Raw genomic sequence first — 20,789 nt, forward strand, 5'->3', positions numbered from 1 at the left:
TGGTCATTCACAGAGTCTCTGGTGGGATGGCCACACGTGCTTCGGACTCCAGATGCCCCATCGGTCACCTGCTGACCCTTCTTCCACCAGCTTCCTGTGGTCCTCGGGAGGGAACATGGGGCTAGACACATGGAAGCTCTCAGGGTCTGATATGGCATACAGATTGGAGTGCTGGTACTCATAGTCAGCCCGAGTGCTGTTCCTGCCTCGGAAGGTAGCAGGGAGCATTAGTGAGATGTGCCTGGGGAGATTGGGGGCTGGGGTGGAAGCAGCTGATGACTGGGAATGTGTTGTGGGTTGAGATGAATCATGATTCCTCGGTACTTTGCCCATTCGATACCAGATCCCCATGCTGTTCAGTTCCCCAATAAACGTGTACTGAGGAGGGGCCTGCTTGGTCCGGCCCATGATCCGAATGTCACAAATTGCAGCTTCAGTTGAATCCCGTGGGATAAATTTAATGCACAGCCTCTTTTTTCTAAAAGCCAATTCCTGTGTGTCCACCGTCTCCTGAATTGGGATGAAGCCTACAGGCAGAGTGTCCTTGATGTCAATGAGCTTCATATCCACTAACACGTTCCCTAAATGACTATTTTCTTTGGAAAATGATCTCGTGAAACACAGGTATCTGGTAACCTTGGATTTAAATAAGCCGTCTTTCCAGAGGTCAGCGTCCACACCATCTGCTGTCTGTGCAACTACATCATAGCCTGTTGGGGCTCAGTTCCGAGAAGCCACCACCCCCACCCCCGTGATGGGATCCATCGACGTCTCTGGCAAAGCTTCTGAAAGGTCTTTGACTTCAGGCATGGTGGATTGGTCTGTTCCCAGCTGGGGCGGCGGCGGCTGCTGCTGATATAGAGAACAGGAGCCCCAGCCCACACCTGAAGTCCCGCTGGGCTGGAAGATGGTTAACAGTGTGTGCTGATGCCATGATGTTTGTCCTGGTCTCCCCGCCAGCATTGAAGTACTCATCCTCCAGTCGTTGGGCAAGTTAGGGGTTGACATTTCACACTTTCCTCCATTAGGATGTCCTTCAGTGGAAGGCTGACCTCTGTCTTAGGATCTGCTTCCTTGGGAGCCCAGCTTGGTTGCAGTTGGATCTGCTCGCTCTTGAACAAACCCCTCCACCACTTCTGTGTCCCAGGCCTGGGGATTACAAATCAGGGAGGTAGTTTATTGGAAAAAGGAAGTCCATGGTATAGGGTGTTCCTCTGAGGGACTGGGTTAAGATTTCCTGATGATTAAGTCATAAAACAAATTAAGCCCAAACTAACACGAGAGACTCTGAATGAAAGCACATCTTCTACACTCATGTCCTGTATTTCCAGGAAACATAAGCCAGGATCAGGGCCTCCCTCCAATGAACAAGTGTTGGTCCAATAAATTCACTATAATTATCTTAACTCTCTGAACCTGAGGTTAAAGAAAAAAATTTATGTCTAACTCTAGTTGATCTCTTTTTACCTTTAATTCACTTGTTTGCTTTCAACTGTGGATTTGATAGTGATTCTATAGTATTGTAAAGTATATGCTACAAACACTCTAATTCATAATTAGCCATTTTGATAAGCAGATGAGTCTTTTTTCAACTCCCTGCAGCTCTGAATAGTACCTGTTCTGTTCAGAGAAAAAATATATTTTAATACAGAAGGACAAGTCTGAGTACGGTTTACTAAAGATTGTTTTTCACGGAAGCAGTTGTAGATTCTAGATGATTCTATGGTTCCTAAATCCAAAAGCCATCAGAATGGAGGCACTTCCAACATCAAATAAGCTTTCACACAAATGAACTTCTTCATCATTTTAGTTGATGTTCCATCATTTGGAGTACTAGGTCAGATTACCTCTCACCTGAATTTTTGCAGGTGGTAGTGTCAGAAATGAGATGGAAAATTTCATACCAAAGCCCTTTACTTGAAGGGGCATGGCTGAAGCAGGCTGGAGTACCAAATGTTGTGTAATTATCAAATAGGAATAGGCCCCACCAGGCCCCTCTAGAATGAGCTTTGTGTAGACAATCTGCCCACTCTAATAATTGGGTGTCTATGGCTAGGGCTGCAGTATCTCTTCTACACAATACATGAAAAGATGCTTATCACAAGACTCTAAATGAATATTCAGTTAAGTATACCATGAGGACATCTAAGCTTGTGTTGTGCAAATGGCTCTGTACTAAATGGTAAATTTTAAAATGTATAAATAAATGAATAAAATGATACTATATATTTGGGATTAAAAAAAAAATCCTATGTTCCAGAACTAACTCAGCCTCCTATCCATAATCTTAGAAAGTTACTGCCCCTTTCCGTGGACATGCCAGAATATCGAAAGGCTTCCATACGAGCACCCACATGTACACTTGCTGTTGGTGTTCTGCAGGCCGCAGACTGCTTTGTTTCCATCGTGTGGATCCGTCCATATTCTGCCTGGCCAACAAAGCCATTTTTTTTTTTTCCAGTGGTCTGCATTTCAAATCATATATTCCCGTACACTTCACCCTAAGTGCTTCCACACGTGTGGTAGTCGTTACTGAGAATTAGTGTTTGTGGTCTTACTTGGAGTAAAAATTTACTTATGGTAAGTGCACAAATCTTAAGTAAATCTTCAGTCACTCCGAACTCTGACAGTTCTTAATGCCTAGTGATGGAAATCCCTGCCACGTATTATCATCACCACAGACGGTTCCCTCACGGCCCTCAGCGGCCCCTTCCTCCTCACTACACCACCTTGGCTGATTTTCATCACCCGCGATCAGCTTGGCCTCTCGTGGGCTTCGTTCACACAAAGGGAATCATCAGCATGTGCTCTCACATGTGGCTTCTCCCTTTGTGGTGTTTCTGAGATTCATCCATGTTGCATGGATCAAAGTCTGGTTTTCGATTGCAGAGCAGTGTCCCATTGTGTGTTTGTACCACATTTTGTTGATCTCTTGCCCAGGGGAGTGGACACTTGGTTTTGGGCTACCATGTCTCCAATTTGGGGCTGGGATGAATACAGCTCCTACTGACATTTATGTATGTCTTTTTTTTTTTTTTAAAGATTTTATTTATTTGTTTGACAGAGAGATAGAGAGCACAAGTAAGCAGAGAGGCAGGCAGAGGGAGAGGGAGAAGCAGACTCCCCCCTGAGCAGGGAGCCCGACGTGGGGCCTGATCCCAGGACCCTGGGGTTGTGACCTGAGCCGAAGGCAGATGCTCAACGACTGAGCCACCCAGGTGCCCCATTTATGTATGTCTTTGTGTGGACACATGTTTTCATGCCTTTGGGGCCTGGACACAGGATGGGATGGTTGGTTTTGTGGGTTTAAGCTTAGTTTCTTACACACTCTCATGGTGCCCATATGCTGTCCCTTCACTTCGAATTCTGGAGCTCTGGAGAGCCCTCTTTTTCTCATGACCCAGCTTCAGCCAGGTGTGTTGGGGGTGACGGTGGCAGGAAGGCACTGGTTGCAGGCTCTTCCCTTCTTCCTGCACTTGTCAGAGAAGGAGGAGGAGGAGTAGACCTGGACAGGACCCGCAGTGGCAGGTCAAAGGATGCCCTTGGACCTGAAGTCTTATCAGCAGTTTTTGGTAGAGTTACCTGTCTTGTGTGTCCACTCTATTGCCCAACAGTGTCGCAGAGGGGCTGGGTTTCCTAAAACACCGAGGCCAGGTGGCTCTGAGATGCTCTCTGTGTATCGTGACCTGTATTTACCCTTTGCTCTTTCACCCAGTCAGTCCACACACCCATGAGTACCACCGTTGCCCAGGGACCCTGTGGGCCTTTGGGTCCAGAGCACACATCAGTGTGGTGGGTGGGCGCCGTGCCATAGGACCACCAGGCCAGCTCCAGGTAGGGGCCCTCTCTGAGGAGGGCTGGAGTGAGGTCTGGTCCAAATGATGGAGCTGCTCTGAGGCCTGTGTGATGAGCATGACTGAGCTTGAGGATGGAGAGGCTGCAGGCCCTGGGGCTGCTGTGAGGGTGGCACCACTTCCGGGGCAGATGGGGCCTGGTGGGGAGACATGGAGAGCAGGTGGGGCAGCAGACCCTCTGGGAGGTGGTAATGGCAGGGGCTGGGTGATGTGAGTAATGCCAGGTGGGCTCGGGGATGAGGAAGAGAGCCCTTGGGTGACTTAGCGTCACATGCCTGTGTCTCTGCCCGTGTAACCAGTAGGTGGTAACCCTTATGTGATTTTCCGAGGTTAGGGATACAGTTAAACACGAAGTTGTTTAAGCCTTTGCGCTTTTGCCCAAAGATTTTGGTGGTGGCTTCATACAAACTTTGGCCTTTGCTCATCCTCCAGTGCCTTTGGTGGCTTCCTGAACAGAGCACATGCACGAGCCCCCAGTCATGCTCCTCAGGACCTCCCTGGGCCACTGCAGCGGTGTCCAGGACCCTTAGGGGATGGCTTTGTTCTCCAACAACTTCTGTCAGTTAACCTGTGGGAAACTCACGGTATTTGCTTTTTTCTCTTAGTTTTAAAATCCAGTATGATTTCTGACTCATCAGTTATTTAAAAGTTCTTTTAAAATCTTGTCATTAATCTCACACCTACTTGTGTGTGATAGAGAATGGGATCTCTGTGTTCATTCTTTGACATCGGTTGAGATTGTTTTGTGGTCTTCCACACAGCCAGGTCTTACACATGTGGTGTGCGAGCTTGAAGGTGCGGTGCTTACTCTCTAACCGAGGCGCAGGGGCATGCCTCGAGCCGCACACCACGTGTGTCCGTTTGATCTCCACCTCAGGGAGCAGCCTTGCCTCCCACAAAGGTGGTGGCATCGTTAGTTGTAGATAGTTTTAATTCACCTTCGTGCTCATGTAACTGGCCGGGTGTAGGCTTCGGGGTCGATGGTGATGGAACCCAGAGGGCCCCAGGACTGGGGGGTCATCAGAGAAGCCTTCGCGGCTCTGCCTGACAGTTTAGGGCTAGGAAGGCGACAGATGCATAGAGGCCAAGCCTAAGACACCTGGCAGTTACTATTGCCGGGAAAACAAGCAGCTGAAACACAGGGAAAATGTGCTTCGACAATACCGCTTGGCTGGTAGTGAGTGCTATGTAGTCATAATAATGAAACGCATGGAATAAATAAAATCTTTAAAAAAAAAAGGGGGGCGCCTGGGTGGCTCAGTCGTTAAGCGTCTGCCTTCGGCTCAGGTCATGGTCCCAGGGTCCTGGGATCGAGCCCCACATCGGGCTCCCTGCTCAGGGGGAAGCCTGCTTCTCCCTCTCCCACTCCCCCTGCTTGTGATCCCTCTCTTGCTGTGTCTCTCTCTGTCAAATAAATAAATAAAATCTTTAAAATAATCAAACGCATGGAATATTTATGTAACCAAAGATTAGACAACAATTTTGGAAGGTTGCGGGGAGGGAAAGTGGGGAAGGGTATGCTGAAATCCTCAGGTACTACGCCAGGATGTCCGTAGAAAATTCTAGAATCCAGGAACTCATGGGAACTATTTAGAGGGACGGGGATGACAGGCTAAGGGTGTGAGGACTGGTATCAGCACTGGTCCACTGTCCACCACGGGAGGGGTGACGCATGCCCCTGGGTTGGCCGTGGCCACCCCGCATCACAGACAGGAACCCATTTCCCTGGGTGACCGCAGAAACCCAGAACGCGTGAGCTGCTGGCCACAGTGCACTGGCCATGCCTCTCTGGCTGGAAGCTTGCCACACAGCCTTACCGGCAGGACAGCACCATCTGTGTGTCTCCAGGCCTAAAACCATGGAACCCGAGGAGCGAGACTGGGCTTCCTTGGGTTCAGGGGGTTGGGGAGTCCAGACTCTTCTGAAGGGTCACGGCTGGGAATAGCAGTGGGAGCTGGTCCTGTGGGTGTGGGCAGGAAAGAGCCCAGGGCAGTGGCCAGCCAGACGGCTGGTGCCGTCCATGTGGCTCTGAGGCCCTCTCTCAGCCAAAGTGCACAGTCCTGTTGCCAGGCTGAGGCTGGTCTGTTCTGATAGGCAGAGTTAATGCACACTGAAGCAAGATCAGCTGTAGGAGTTCCTGGGGGGTCGTGACCTGGGAGTCAGCAGGTGCTTCTGGAAAGCGTGTGACCCACTGCTGTAAGGAAACCCTCCAGCCTCTGATGCCTGGCAGGGGAGAAGAGCCATCTCTGCTGAGGCAGCCTCTTTCTCTGTGGAGAGGGAGGGGCTGCTGGCTATGGCCCCACGTGGCTGTCTTGTGGGTTGCATGTGTCTTGAAGTTGAGTGACTTCAGGAGCATATGGATATCAGTCTGCTGAGAGAAGTGGCCGTCTTGAGAATGGCCTGTCTCCTTGAGGCCTGATCTCACCCTGACTCACTGAGACAGTATCTTTGTCAGTACCCACCACCCCTCCTCCCTCCTCCTTGCCTTCATGTGGGCCATTCACCCTTCCGTCTGCCGCAGGGGTTGGTAGAGGGGAGCTTGAGGCCAGGCCCTGGGAGGGGTCCCGGGCTCTGCCTGAGAGGAGCTGGCCAGGGCTCTCTGTCTCCATCCATAGCTTGCTCCAGCCTGCTCTCCCCTGTAGACCCCACCCCTGGCTCACATGGCCAGCTCTACCTGGTCCCTTCCCATCCTCCGTGGCCCCTGGCCCTCTGCATTCTGTTTGTCCAGTGCTGCATCTGTACTTCCTTCTGAATCTCGAAGCAGCCCCCGCCTACTCTGAGCCTGCAAGTCAGGAGACCTTGGTGAAAGTCCTGCCTCGGCCCAGCCCACACACCCCATGGAGCCCCACAGGAGTTGTTTGAGTCTCAGGATTTTCACATTCTTTTGGATAATCGTTCCACTTTGATTTAATTAAAATAAAAAAATCCCCCAGCCAGTCCCAGAGTTAGCATGGACGCTCCAGGAAATAGTGCGCCCAGCCCCCTGGCAAGGGCAGTGCTGTTCCGCGAAGACACCTGAGCGGAGCGTCAGTGCAGCAGGCCCCCCCTCCCAGAAGAACAGCAGGAACTTCCAGAGAACACACAGAATTGCACAACTCCAGGGCTGGGGAAAATAGTATAGAGAACTTGGGGTTTTCTTCATGGTTCTTTAATCTTTCCATTTTAATTTTTTTTCCTCTTCAACTAATTTCTTATCTTATCAACTCTTTTTTAAGTCTTTTTTAATTTTCATTTTTACAGTTATATTTTATCTTTTCATTGTATCTAATTATGTACATATATGAAGTTTTTTTTCTTTACAATTTTGGGATCTAGTTTCTTCTAACAAACAGACCAAAATATACCCAGGATCTAGTGTATTGCTCTGTTCTGCTCACCTATCTGATTATATTCTCAATCTCCCTCTTTCTTTCTTTTTTTTTGGTTTCTGGTCTCTTATTTGTTTAGTGTATATTTCTCTGGGGTTGTTGTTATTTTAGCGTTTTGTTCTCTCATTCATCTATTTTCTGGACAGAAAGACAAGATGGAAGCATTGTGTTTTTTCTGTGGCGAGAACATTCTGGAATAGAAGCGTCCCTAGAGGGTGAGGTTTGGTGTCAATGTGATGCCACATTGCAGGTGTTGTTCCCTCTCCCTGGAATTTAGCCTGTGTGGGGCAGACTCCTGCTCCTCAAGTGAGGTGGGAGGCCCTGGACCCTGAGGGACAGTCTCCTGCTGGGCTACGTGACCAGGGGCTCTGTCCAGTGTCTGGGCTGAGGGTGGCTGCCGTGATGAGAGCTTGAAGCAGGCAGATTGGAGGAGGGTTGCATCTGAGGGCACAGCTGAGACCCATGAGGACTGTGGGCCCAGACACTGTGCAGCCAGACTGCTCCAGGCTCCAGGGACACAGCGCATCCCCTGCCCTCAGGACAGCCCACAGACAATGAGGCAGGGCCGCTACAGGAGGGGACAGGAGCTTGGGAGGAGGGTGAGCAGGGGTGGGGGGGGCGCCTGGGTGTGGCACCCTGGCATGTCTGGGGGTTGCAGGGAGGCCACTGTGTCCAGGTTGGGCATCTGGGGTTAGAAGGCAGAAGTGAGGGTATTAGGGGTACGGCCAGGCTATGGGCAATGAGGGAAGGCATGGATGTCTCTGCAGGGTGGGTGGTAAGTGGCCCCTTGGCTCAGTGCCAACTTACCAGGACCATGTCCTGGAGTGGGCGTGAGGGGCTGGGCCTCCAGGTAGCTGTTGCCCATGTGGGCTTGGGGGAGGCCATGCTGGTGGGGACACCCCACCTGTGTGCATCGGACGTCCTACCAGGTGCGCTCAGGGATTCAGGCTTTGTTTTTCTTTTTTCTGTAGTTTGATCTCATTATTTAACTTTGGTTAGGAAAGGAGAGTGAAAATAAAACTGTAGGGCGCCTGGGTGGCTCAGTTGGTTAAACGACTGCCTTCGGCTCAGGTCATGATCCCGGAGTCCCGGGATTGAGTCCCGCATCGGGCTCCCTGCTCGGCGGGGAGTCTGCTTCTCCCTCTAACCCTCCTCCCTCTCATGCTCTCTCTATCTCATTCTTTCTCTCAAATAAATAAAATATAAAAAAAGAAAACGATAATAAAAGCAAGTCAAAGCTGATTTTGAAATTGTTGTTTGTTAGCATTTGGGAGGGTGGAGCACGATGGCTAGCGCCAGCAGCTTCCCACCAGTGCCCACTTCGGGTGCTCCTCCGCCGTGCGGGCAGCCCGCTTGGGCTGGCGGGCTTACTCTGCACCCAGGAATGACCCAGCAAGGGACTTGGTGTGTTGACCCAGTTGGCAGCAAAGTGCAGGGAGATTTTCACTGTCACACCACAGGCCTTATGGGGGGAGGATTGCTACAAATAGGCCATTGTGCTGGCCCCACCCCCACACTCTGGAGGAGTAAGATGAATGCACATTAAAAACGTCCGCTTCCCTGAAAGTTGTTTTAATTCATAGCAAATTTAACAGGAGAGTCGTATTTTGGGCCCATCAGGAATGTGAAAGCACCAGCGATGTTCACATCCCCCTGCCCACGATGTGGGACAAGACCCTCCTGACCATTGTCCACCCCTTGCGGCTGAGCACGTGTCCGCCACATCTAAAATGGTCGGCTGCGTTTTGAGACCTTTGAATTCTGTGTTTCAGGTTTTTGAAGGGAGAGGAAGACTATTACCATCTGAGAGGGGAAAATAGGCCAAAGACAGTCTAGCTTTTTACAAAATAAACGTGCAATCTCTAACTGTACTGGGGTAATCGGTCCCCTGCCACACCCTTGCCCCAGAAACCAAAAATGTGAGTCCACAGCAACCCTGGCAACCCTGGCCCCCCTCACCTGCACCAGAGACCCAGACCTCCAGCACAGGGATTCCAGCACATGCTGGGTCCACCTGCTTGCTTGCAGGCTCCTTCTCACCTGCTACAGTCTGTCCCATTCAGATATCTAGCCACACTCCTGGGGAAAACAATATGAAACAACACAAGTACTTATGGTTCTTTTTTTTTTTTTTAAGATTTTATTTATTTGAGAGCGAGAGTGAGCACAAGCAGGGGGAGGAGCAGAGAGAGGGAGAAGCAGGTTCCCCACTGAGCGGGGCTCCCGATGTGGGGCTCCATCCCAGGACCCTGAGATCATGACCTGAGCTGAAGGCAGACGCTCAACCGACTGAGCCATCCAGGCGCCTCAAGTACCTATGGTTCTTAAAAGCCACATAGGGGTTTTTGGCTTAAGAGCTTTAATCACTACTACAAAGTAGTTTTGAGTTGGCATAGGCATCTCACAGTTGCTGAATACATAGATATTTGAATTCACACAGTTGCCGAAAGAAAGCATTATGATTCTGTTTAAGTTGAGAGACTCCTTTAGAAACAGGACGGAATAGCCATGTGTCCTGCCGCTGCTTTGTGGTGAAGGTCCTTCAGGACCCATTCTCCCGGCTCTCGTGGTGACTTCAGAACCTGGCTGGGGGGACAAGAAGAACGTCCTCTGCTGGCTCAGTCAGGAGCATGTGACTCTTGATCTTGGGGTCATGAGTTTGAGCCCCACACTGGGCGTGGAGCTTACTTTAAAAAAAATAAAATAAGGGACTGATGTTATGTTAGATTATGTGACATATATTGAGTAAGTGATGTATTTTAAATAAGTAATTCCTATGATCTGTTTTCTGCTCACAACACTGACACCCAGTGTGTGGGCTTTCATCACCAAGTGGTTCTCCAGCTCTCTGGGGACACCAGCTGGGTGTCCTACAATTTAATTTGCTCTGACACCAGCTGTCCGAAGACCCCACTTCAGGTGCCTAGGCCACCCACACTTCTGCCTGACGTGGCAGTGAACCCAGGGTCTCCAGTACCCCTTCTCAGGTTTGATAATTTGCTCTAATGTCTCATAGAACCCAGGGAGACACTTTACTTAGCGTTAGCAGTTTATTTAAAAGGTTACAAATGAACAGCCAGATGAAGAGGTATATAGGGTGAGGTCTGGAAGTGTCTGGAATGCAGGGGCTTCCGTCCCCGTGGAGTTTGGGATGCACCACTTTCCTGGCATGTTGATGTGTTCAGTACCTGGAAGCTCTCGGAACCCCTTCGTTTTGGGTTTTTTTGGGAGGATCCATTGGTCGTTGGTGATGGGCTTGGTCTCCAGCCTTCTAATCACACGTCGGGTACCCTGGCCACCAACCCCGGAGCTCCAAGAGTCACTTGCGTGGTGTGAATCCAGGTGAGGCTGAAAGGGGCTTGTTATGAACCACAGCAGATGCTCCTCTCAGTCTCGACACTCAGGAAATTCCCAGGAGCTGGGACGAGGAGCACATAAACGTTTCTTCTTATGTGGCGGTATCACAGTGACACAACTTAAGGAAACACAGGCATCTTCTATCGCTCACTTGCTTCCTGAAACATCCTGCGCCCGAACAGCGCTCAGGAGACCGCGGAAGCAGCGCCTCCTGCAGGAGAAGGGCCCGGTGCTGTTGAGAACTGAGTGTGTTGGAGAAGTGACGTCTCCCTTGCTGACGTCTGCTTACGGTCTGCCTGTTGTGAAGGGATAGCTTTTCCTTTAAAATTTTCCTTATTATGAAATAAAACATTTATTGCAGAAGATAGAGTTAAGCAAAAACAAAGGAAATAAAAACTGCCAGTGAGCCCCGCACCCAGGATGAGGTGTTGTTTTGGTTTGTTTCATCGTACCTACACCTCCCCAAACATACCCAAAGTTTTAAAAAATTTAAGTCTGGTACCTAATACTTTTTAAAGCCCATGAACAGTGTAACAGTCTTGAGATCTTTACGATGCTGTTGGGGGTTTAATTAATTAAACGGTTTTATTATTTTAGAGAGAGAGAGAGAGTTGGAGTGGGGAGGGGTAAAGGGAGAAGAGAATCTCCAGCAGACTCCCCGCTGAGCAGGGAGCCTGATGTGGGACTTGATCCCAGGACCCTGGGATCATGACCTGAGCCGAAACCAAGAGTCAGACACTTAACCACCTGTGTCCCCCAGGCGCTCCAATGCTGTCAGGGTTTTTAAAGAAACAAACATTTTATCATTCGGCCTCCATGCCACCTCTGGAGAGGGGACCTGCTTTCCTGTCTGAGCCATTGCTGCTTTCTCCCCTGGGCTTTTCCTGGGCTGTCTGGAGGCCCTGCTCACATTTACCACTGTGGCGCCTTGTCCCTTGGCCTCTGGGGATGCTCTGGGTTCCCTGCTGAGCACGGGTCTTCTCTCCTGCAGAGTCCGATGGCCAGCTGTGCGGGGTCGCACCTGCCCAGGACGAGGAGCCACCTGCCTGCCCCGATGAGTTCGACGACTTCGTTACCTTTGAGGCAAGTGGTTCTCACTGAGGGGCTGAGAGGGAGTTTGACGTGACACATCTTCCTTTATGCCTTCTGAGTCCTGCTCCGCGTAGTGGTGCCCGGGCTAGTGGTGCGGGAAGTGCCGTGGAGGGCAGGGCAGGGCCCACCCTGCAGGCCTGTGCACTCGGCTGGGAGCTCGGGGGCTCATGGCTGTGACAGGGGATCAGCAGCTGTGTGTTCTGCTGCTGCTCACCGGAGGCCATGGCACGGCCCCTTGGGGCCTCTTGTCAGCAGAGGGACGGGCTGGGCTGCTAGGGCTCTCCAGTGGTGTTGCTGTCACCTGCCAGGTTGCCAAGCGAAGCCAGAGTGGGGGATGTGCTGTGAAGTTCTCGCTTTACCAAATTGCAGATCATTTTCTGGGTTTAGGGACTTCTAACACCTCATGCTCCTTTGCCACCTGCCCCCACGGTTGCTGTGCTTACCTGATGGACCTATAATTGTGGGTGTTTTGTTCTCTGCATGGCACGGGAGAGGTCTGTGAGCACAGTCACAAGACAGACCACACAATTGTGTCCCACCAGTGGAGGGGTAGGCAGATGTCGGGTAGCCCAGGTGGCTGGACGTGGAAATTTGCTTATTAAAAATATACATCAGAAACTCCAGAGCACCTGAAGAGCTGTTGCCCAGCGAGGGGTGCAGGGAACAGTGCTGGGCTGTGATGCGGTGGCCGAGCCTTGGCGCCTTGGTAAAATGGTGGTTGCACGAGGCAGCTTCTTGCAGTCCACAGGAGTTCACTACTTTCCTCTGGGGTCTTGTGTCCCGGCTCCGAGGGGCTGCTTCAGGCATTGGTCAGCCCTCAGATAACGTGGGTTCACTTTCTTACTGTCACTTCTGATAGCACAGGCCTCTGGGCCACTGGGGAGCATTCAGCACTCACAGCTTTGTCTTGAAGTACCAGCCAGGTCTGAGCCCCTCAAGGTCAGGGGCCGCCCTGCCTTGCATCCTGTTTAGCAGGATTGGTGTGTTCGTTCTGTGTGTATGTGACCTGGGGGTGCTGGGACCTCTCCGGGCGTTGGAGGCCAGGTGCCAACTGGGGCACGTGCTGGCTGCAGGCCCGTGTGGCTGGGTGAGGGGCTGCAGGCGTGCAGGACTCTGATGTGTCACCTGTCAGATGAACTGCCAGACCCTGTGATGGAGAGAGGCTGCTTACCTCACTGGAGCAGGGCCGGCTCCCTTTGCACAAGGTGTACTTTGACACACCTCGGATTTTCCAGGAATGCACCTTAGATCAGGGGAGTCCTTCTTTCCTTCCTTGAAGCATCTGGGGGGTCGCGACACTTATGCAGACACTTGTGCAGTGAGCCTCAGACCTTTATATCACCTTCCAGCAGAGCCAGACCTGAGCATCTGCATTCGCATCTTCCACTCTGTCCCTTGCTCAGGTTTCACACATATCAATTTCTCACACTTGATGTGGAGGTGGGTATAGTGGGTTGAATGGTAGTCTCCCTAAAGATATGATCACTTGGAACCTGTGAACGTGACCTTATTTGGAGAAAGGGTGTTTGCAGATGTAATTAAGTTGAAGGTTTTGAGATGAGATCCTGCTGGGTAGTAGGCTGGGCCCTGAACCCAATGAGGTGTCCTTAGGAGGAGGAGACACACAGGGGCCCTGGGACGGAGCCGCGGAGGCTGGAGGGATGGAGCCATGTGCCCGGGGCTGCCCCGGGGCCACCAGGAGCCTCCCCTGGAGCCTTAGGAAGAGTTCAACCTTGCTGACATGTCCAGAACCAAGAGAATCCGTTTCTGTTGTTTCGGCCACACAGTTTGTGGTAGTTTGGCAGCCTAGGACACTAACACGGGGAGTTTGTTACTCAGGGTTGTGAAAGGCATCAACACATTTTGTACTTAAACAGCTCGTTTGGCCCAAAGGTGTGGGAGCCTCTGAGGCTGGGGCTGCCTCCTGAACCCTGGGCAGAATGGGCAGGGGGTCCTGTCTGACTCTGGCCCCCTCCTGTCGTCTGTGCTGGTCCTGCCGCCTCTGTGTGCCCTCGGGGGTTCCGGCTCCCAACCTTCAGAAGGCACGGTGGGAACCGATGTTTCAAAGAATGCAGGAGGGATGCTTCTGATTTTTTTTTTTTTTTTCAGAAAGCCGGAAACATTTCTTTTTACGTTTTTTGTTGTTTTGAAAAATAATACTTTATATTTGAGCAGTTTTGGCTTTTCAGAAAATGGAGCATATAGTACAGAGAGTTCCCATTCTTCCCCCCTCCCCGCCCCCCCATCCCCCTGACACACATAGTCACAGTTTTCTCCATCATGAACGTCTTGCATTAATTAGTGTGGTACACTTGTTATACTTGATGATCCAGTACTGATGTATTGTTGTTAACAAAAGTCCGTGGTTTACATTAGGGATCTCTCTTGGTGTTAATGCTTTCTGTGGGGTTTTTTTTTTATTAGAATTTTTTTAAAAAGATTTTATTTATTTATTTGAGAGAGAGAGACCACGAGTGGGGTGGGGTGGGACGGAGAGAGGCAGAGGGAGAGGGAGAAGCAGACTCCCCGCTGAGCAGGGAGCCCGATGTGGGACTTGATCCCGGAACCCTGGGATCATGATCTGAGCTGAAGGCAGACGCTTCACCAACTGAGCCACCCAGGCGCCCGATGCATTCTGTGGGTTTTAACAAATGTACAGGGTCATGTGTTCACCATGTAGTATCATGCAGAGGAGTTTTGCTACCTTCAACACCCTCTGCTCCCTGGATTCATCCCACTTTCCCCACTAGCACCTGGCAGCAGCTGATCTTCTGCTATCTGCATAGTTTTGCCTTTTCCAGAATGTCACAGAGTTGGAATCCAATGTGTGGCTTTTGCTGACGGGCTTCTGTTGCTTAGTAATGTGCATTTAAGGCTCTTCCATGCCTTTTTATGCTTTTTATGATCTTTAGATGTAACTTTCAGGGGATTGGAACCAGGTACTGTGAAACTTACAGAAAGATGTTCTTTTAAAAAATCTTGCACATCTTATAATCTTAAAGTTCAGTAAAAATATGGGTGGAGAATATGTGCATTACACCCAGAATGTGAGACCCTCTGCTGGCGATCTTCAGCGATAAATAAGCCTTGTGCTGACTTCCTGGCCGGACACACAACAGTGTGGGGCAGTTCACTGCTGGGCTGCTCCTGGGTCCTCCTTCCTGCTTCCTGTTGGCTCCTTGCTCGGGACACCTTCTAGGAGAGTTATTGATGTGGCGTTTCTGAGAAGAGGGGGCGGGGTGAGGACTAAGTAAGATTTGTCACATTCACCGGAATGCAGAGGGGGATGGTGGTGTGCCCAAGGCCCCTGCAGCATGCAGGGGTGAGCTCATCTGTCAGGGTTTCTGGAAGGGCAATGGGAGGGTCACAGAGAACAGACACAAACAGAAATGATAAGAATTGTCCCGCTGTGCCTCCTCTTTTCCTCCCTCCTTCTCCCACCGAGGCCTCTAGAGGACAGAGCTGCCTTAATAAAATGATGGAGACTCTTGTCTTTTGTGCAAACTGTTACAACAGAGGTTTGAAAATCCAGAAAAAAAGCCACTGTTTTGCGGTCTGTCAAAAACCCAACAAGGACATTTCCTGAACTTTGCCCCCCTTCGCCGGTCAGCATAGCAGGAGGATTAATGGAGCATGTCTGGGAGCAGGTTAAACTTTTTCCAAGGCTGTGATGTACCTTCAGGTGAGCACACAGGTTTTGCTGAAACCTCAGCAAACTAGCAAATAGGAAGGCCACGAGGTTAGTTGCAAGAAGCTACGCCTGGTCTGGACAGCAGTCCCCAGTGTTTGCGATACTGTGGGGAGGGCATCTCCAAGAGTCTGGTGTGTGGAGCCGGGCGAGGCCCGTTGAGGCTGTCCGGGCTGGCGCCCAAGGGTGAGGGGAGCAGTTGGTGTCCCTCAGAGGGACCATGACCTGGGCAGTGAGGATACGGGCAGCGTTGGCCACACCGGCGTCCGTGTCCATCAGCAGGTCCTTTGTTAACCGGTGAAGGTAATAGTAACACGTGGCAGAGTTTTCTAGATGCACTTTGATTTTCCAATGAGTTCATCTTAACATCTGCAACTTGTAAGTATTTTAAAAGACAATAGCATAGATTTGTGGGCTTCTGGGCAAAGTTGGGTCCTGTGTGGTGCAAATAGAAGCTGATGGGCCGGGTATGTGAGCTGGTCCTGTGTCTTGTGTAGGCTACGGGGGCAGGGGGGTGCTTTGCGGTGATCTTTGCCTCTCGTGGAAGGCAGATGTTTAGCCAACTGCTCTGGAAAACTACCTGGCTTCCTGACACTTATTCAGGGCAGATCCTGGGGGTGGGCAGCTCCTGACCCCCTCAGGCTGCTGACTGCTCAGCACCCCCACCAGGTGTCTGAGTGGTCGGAGTAGTGATGTGGGGACGGGACCTCCAGTGTACTGTTTCTTTATAATTTGAGGCAAATAAGGTGCAAGTGCGACCTTGAAGCCTTTAGTGGCGTGGGAAGCAGTGCTCGTGTGTGTGACTCTCCTTCCGTGTGGGAGGAGTGAGATGAAGGTGCGGGAGCGGCCTAGAACGGAGTGTGTGTGCCCGGCCTGCGGCAGTCAGTGTTGTGCGGCATCTGTCTCACGGTTTCTGTGTCAGTGGAGGGTGACTTTCACCCTGAACTGTCCTGTCCAAGCTCCAAGGAGGGTTTGGACTGCAACCCTGGCCTCAGCTGCATGAGTCTTGTGAGCTCCTTGCAGGTGAAATAAGCAGGCCCGAGTGCCTGGACCTCCTTCCCTTCCTGGGAAAAAATGCACAGCTCCGTGCTGAGTTGGCCTGCCCTTGCACACACGAAGTTGCCTGTAGGGGGCTTGGGGTCCCTGCTGGCCAGGGGGGAGCATTGTGCTATTTCAGAGGTGTTTTAGTTGGTTGGCTTTTTAAAAAGCTGACCTCAAGAGTTCAGTTCTGTTCCCTATAGGAAATCATCAGGGTCCCCACTCAATGTGTTCGGGGCCCTCAATGGGCCTGCTAGGTGAGGTTTGGGGTGCGTGGGACTTGCCTGCTTCCTGGGTCTGAGGACTGAGCAGTTGAGGAAGGGAGGGCTGCATGGGACTTTCTTGCAGACAAGGAGCGGCAGGGTGGCGCAGTCTTCCTCCTGTCCTTGGGTGACTCTCGGGCAGCACAGCTGTGTGAGTGTGCAGGGCCATCTGGGCAGCAGACCTGCAGCCACCCCTCAGCAGACACCTGGAACCGGCTGTGGATTTTGTGCCTGCTCTGTTGTGCTTCCTCCGCGGGCCCAGCCCCTGACATTCGGGTGCCTGCCTTCGTCACGTCCATCTCTGCCTATGCTGCCCGCAGCTCAAGCACAGGGCCAGCCCTGAGCCCAGCAGGAAGTTATACCTGCAAAGTGATGATGAGCCTCTGAAAGTGATTTCCTGGCTTCAGATTTTGAAGAGAGGGTTTTTTAGGGGTTCCTCAGTTGCCTGAGATTCCAAGGAAGATGGGTTTTTCCCTTGGAAGCATAGGTAATACACTACGTCTTCTGCCCTTCCACTTTATTCGGGCTGCACACAAAGCTGGGACTGTGACCCCACAGTCTTCCAGGCTCCTTTCCATACCTGCCTGTGTGGTCTCTTAATCTCAGTTTTGCAGATGAGGCGACAGGGTTTGGAGCGGTTGGGACCCCAGTGTGGGGTCACTGGGCTGGTGGATGGTGGGTGGTGGATGGACCCTGGCCTGCCATTGGCGCACTAGGATCCCGCCAGCTTGGCCTGGGCCCTTCATGAGTCTTCGATGGTGTGAGGCGCCGTGGGGGTGTGGCCATGAGAGGCCCTCAGAGTTAGTGGCGGACCGGTGACTTTTTGTTACCATAGCACTTCTGAGCACACTGTGCCCTGGTGACATCAGAATGACAGGACAGAGTGCACCTTTTCCAGCTACTTTTCTGGAATATTACTTGTTCTCAAGTTGTTAACCTCAGATTCTTTTGAGCATGAAATGTTGGCTACTTACCCTAATCTATGCAGTTGCATATGTAATTAAAGCTGAGATGATAAATTGAAAATGGCCTGTTGAATGAATCTTTACGTTTACGTCATTTGCACTGTGCTGCATGCTCGGCCATATGCTGGGCGCTGGGTCCAGAAAAGTGAAAACAAAGATAGGTTTTTTGGAAAGTAGACCTTTAACCAGTGAATGTAATGGGTTGGTTAATAATCGATGAGTTAGTATTTTGAGGTTAGACCATGTAATTGAACTTCAAAGCAGTAGCCTGAACATACATAATGGATATTGATGGTGACTTTTTAATTAGCATGTTCTTATACTATTCTTTGGATAGAAGTAATTCCCATGCTGGTAGCCACAACATGGGTGGCCACACTGGGATTTATCCTCTGGTGCTGGGATGCCTTCTCTAACTAACTTTCAGAATTATCTGGTAGTTTTTCTGCTTTGGAACATGTGTCTGTGTTTCAATTTTTAAAGATACTGGATTGTTTTGTTAAGCTAATGTTTCTATTTAGAGGTGCGGTTGGGGCCCTGCCTGAGGCTGTCTCTCCGCGTGGTCTCTTCAATGCCTGCAGTAGGGCACTGTGTGGGGCATCGGGGTTACGGACACGTGGTCATTTTAGGGTATGGGACTGACCCCTGGCACTCTCTCCTAGGCCAACGAGGTGACAGACAGCGCATACATGGGGTCTGAGAGCACCTACAGTGAGTGTGAGACCTTCACCGACGAGGACACAAGCACCCTGGTGCACCCTGAGCTGCAGACTGAAGGGGATGCGGACAGCGCCGGTGGCTCAGCTGTGCCCTCCGAGTGCCTGGACGCCATGGAGGATCCCGGCCAGGGCGCTCTACTGCTCCTCCCGGGCAGGTCTGTACCCTCGGTATTGTTCCTAAGACACTGAGTGGTGTGTCCTGTGAGCAGATTGGGCTTGTGGAGGGGTTGGTGTCCGAGAGTGGTGTGGAATCCTTGCGGGACCTGGGGAGAATGTGGACCCTCCAGCGTGGCCTGGAGTCCTGCTGTGAGCCCACGCCTGCTGTCCTGAGCCGTCCGTCAGCCACAGCTGACCGCCTTGTGAGGAGATGCTCCTCCTGCTGGCAACAAATAGCCCTGATTGTACACGTGGCACAACTTCCTTGGCTGTAGAGAGAAACTTAATCCTGGTTTCTCACTGAAGTTCTTAGAAACCAGGGCAGGAAGGGCAGGACACCATATTCAGGCCCCATCTCCCAGCAGGATCTTAGAACCTGTTTGTGTTTTCCGCACCCCTACCGAGATCTTCTGTTCCTGTGCCCCCTGCCCCTGCTCCAGGTGTCCCCGTGTGTTTGAAGACCAGTGGAGGGAGGGGGAAGGTCTGACAGGTGCACACCCAGAATGCGAGCTTGCACTTTGCCCAGTGCTGTGTGGGAAGCCATCGTGCTTCGCAGCCTCGGAAGTGGTTTGGTTTTATTTCATGTCGCTTGTTTTATTTTATTTCATTGCTCGTTTGGCCCTTGCAGAGTTTTGTTTCTTCCCCATTAACTGAAGCATCGGGTAGTGGTATGTGAGTGCGGCCAGCTGCAGCCTTGCCGGCGCCCTGGCCTGTAACGACGACTTGTGCCTCAGCCAGAGTGACCACGCGGTATTGTGGCCTTTGTACACCCGGCTGCTTTTGCTTAATGTTGTGGCTGTTGAGGTTCATCTGAATTTTTGTGCATAGTTGTCCATCGTTTGTTTTACCCTGTTGTATGAGTGTGCTGTAGCTTTTTAAATCATTGCTGGTGGCCATCTGGGTCGCTGACAGCTTTGGCTTTATGAACAAAGCTGCTGCAAACACCACGTATCTTGCTGGCCTGATTGTCCCTAGGAGTGGGACAGGGCTGCGCCTGCAGCATGCTTGTTGGGCTGTGGGCTGGGTGCAGACCGGACTTCTCGCAGGTGCTTGCCTGCCTGCCGCCTGTGGGCTTCGGCAGTGTTGGTGTGGGATAGTTCTTCCTTGCGTTTCCCAGATGAGCACCTTTTCTTGCGTTTATTACCCGTTCGGAGATCTTTTTTGTGAAGTGCCTGTTCAAGTCTTTTACCCATTTGTTTATTGCAGGGGTCTACAGACTTTTTCTGCAAAAGACCAGATAATAAGTATTTTTTGGCTTGCAGGCCATATGGTCTCAGTGGCTACTACTCAGGCTTTGCTGGTGAAGTGCAGTGTGGTTATGGTTCATGGCTATATCCCAATCCGACTTCACAGAAACAGGCCATGGGTATGATTTGGCGTCTCCTGATCTGCTGGGCTGTCGTTTTCTTTTCTTTCCTTTTTTTTTAAAGATTTTATTTATTTATTTGACAGTGAGACACAGTGAGAGAGGGAACAGAAGCAGGGGGTGTGGGAGAGGGAGAAGCAGGCTCACCACAGAGCAGAAAGCCCGATGTGGGGCTCGATCCCAGGACCCCCCAGATCATGACCTGAGCCGAAGGCAGACAGTTAACTGACTGAGCCACCCAGGCGCCCCTCTGTATTGTTTTAGAAATCTTTGCTTACTTCACATGACTGTGATGTTTACTTGTGTTTTCTTTTAAAAGCTTTATTTTTTCACCTCTATATTCAGATCTGTAATCTCTCCATAACTGACTTTTTGTGTGGGGTGTGAGGTTGGGGTCATTTCCCAAATGAGTATCCAGTCGACTCAGCCTCAGTTGTGAATAGATAGCTCCTTCCTTCGCTGTCTGGTGTCACCTTGGTCCTGTGAGGTGGCTGAGTGTGTGGGGCTGGGTCTGGACTGTGCAGTCTTGTCTGTCCACCCTCGATCAGTACCACACAGTCCTTGTACTCCAGCGTGCTGTAGATTGTCCTGTCTGTATGTCAGTCCATCAGGCTGTGTTGGTGCCTTTGGCCCTTTGCCTTTCCCTATGGGTTTTTGAAACAGCTTGTTGGTTTCTGGACAAAGAACTCTACAGGGATTTTGGTTAGAGTTGTACTGATACAGCTTAATTTTGGGAGAATCACCATCTTCACAGTAAATCAGGTCTTCCAGTCTTTGAACACAGTATTTCACTCCATTTATTTATATTTATTTATTTGTTTATTTTCATTTAAATTTTTTTTTAGAGAGGGAGTGGGGAGGGGAGAGACAGAGGGAGAGAATCTCAAGCAAGCTCCACGCTCAGCACAGAGCCTGACGTGGGC

General features: G+C 51.0%; 1 protein-coding gene and 1 pseudogene across 4 annotated transcripts in view; one reads left to right on the forward strand and one right to left on the reverse strand.

Moving 5' to 3' along the window:
* RAB11FIP3 (RAB11 family interacting protein 3) overlaps positions 1 to 20,789 on the forward strand; it is an 86,273-nt gene that overhangs the window by 43,196 nt on the left and 22,288 nt on the right. For 3 of the 4 annotated variants that reach the window (XM_088017248.1, XM_028111617.1, XM_028111618.1), the window contains exons 3-4: positions 11,571 to 11,662; positions 18,288 to 18,499. In XM_088017248.1, coding sequence (XP_087873374.1) covers positions 11,571 to 11,662; positions 18,288 to 18,499 — 304 coding nt within the window. The remainder of the gene's footprint in view (positions 1 to 11,570; positions 11,663 to 18,287; positions 18,500 to 20,789) is intronic. The other variant, XM_028111619.2, reaches the window with a different exon arrangement.
* LOC114215611 (multivesicular body subunit 12B pseudogene) lies at positions 4 to 844 on the reverse strand (annotated as a pseudogene).

Source organism: Eumetopias jubatus, unplaced genomic scaffold, assembly GCF_037043125.1.
Source record: "Eumetopias jubatus isolate StellerSeaLion01/CBP00866 unplaced genomic scaffold, mEumJub1_p1.0 scaffold_12, whole genome shotgun sequence".
In the NCBI taxonomy this organism is placed as follows: Eukaryota; Metazoa; Chordata; class Mammalia; order Carnivora; family Otariidae; genus Eumetopias; species Eumetopias jubatus.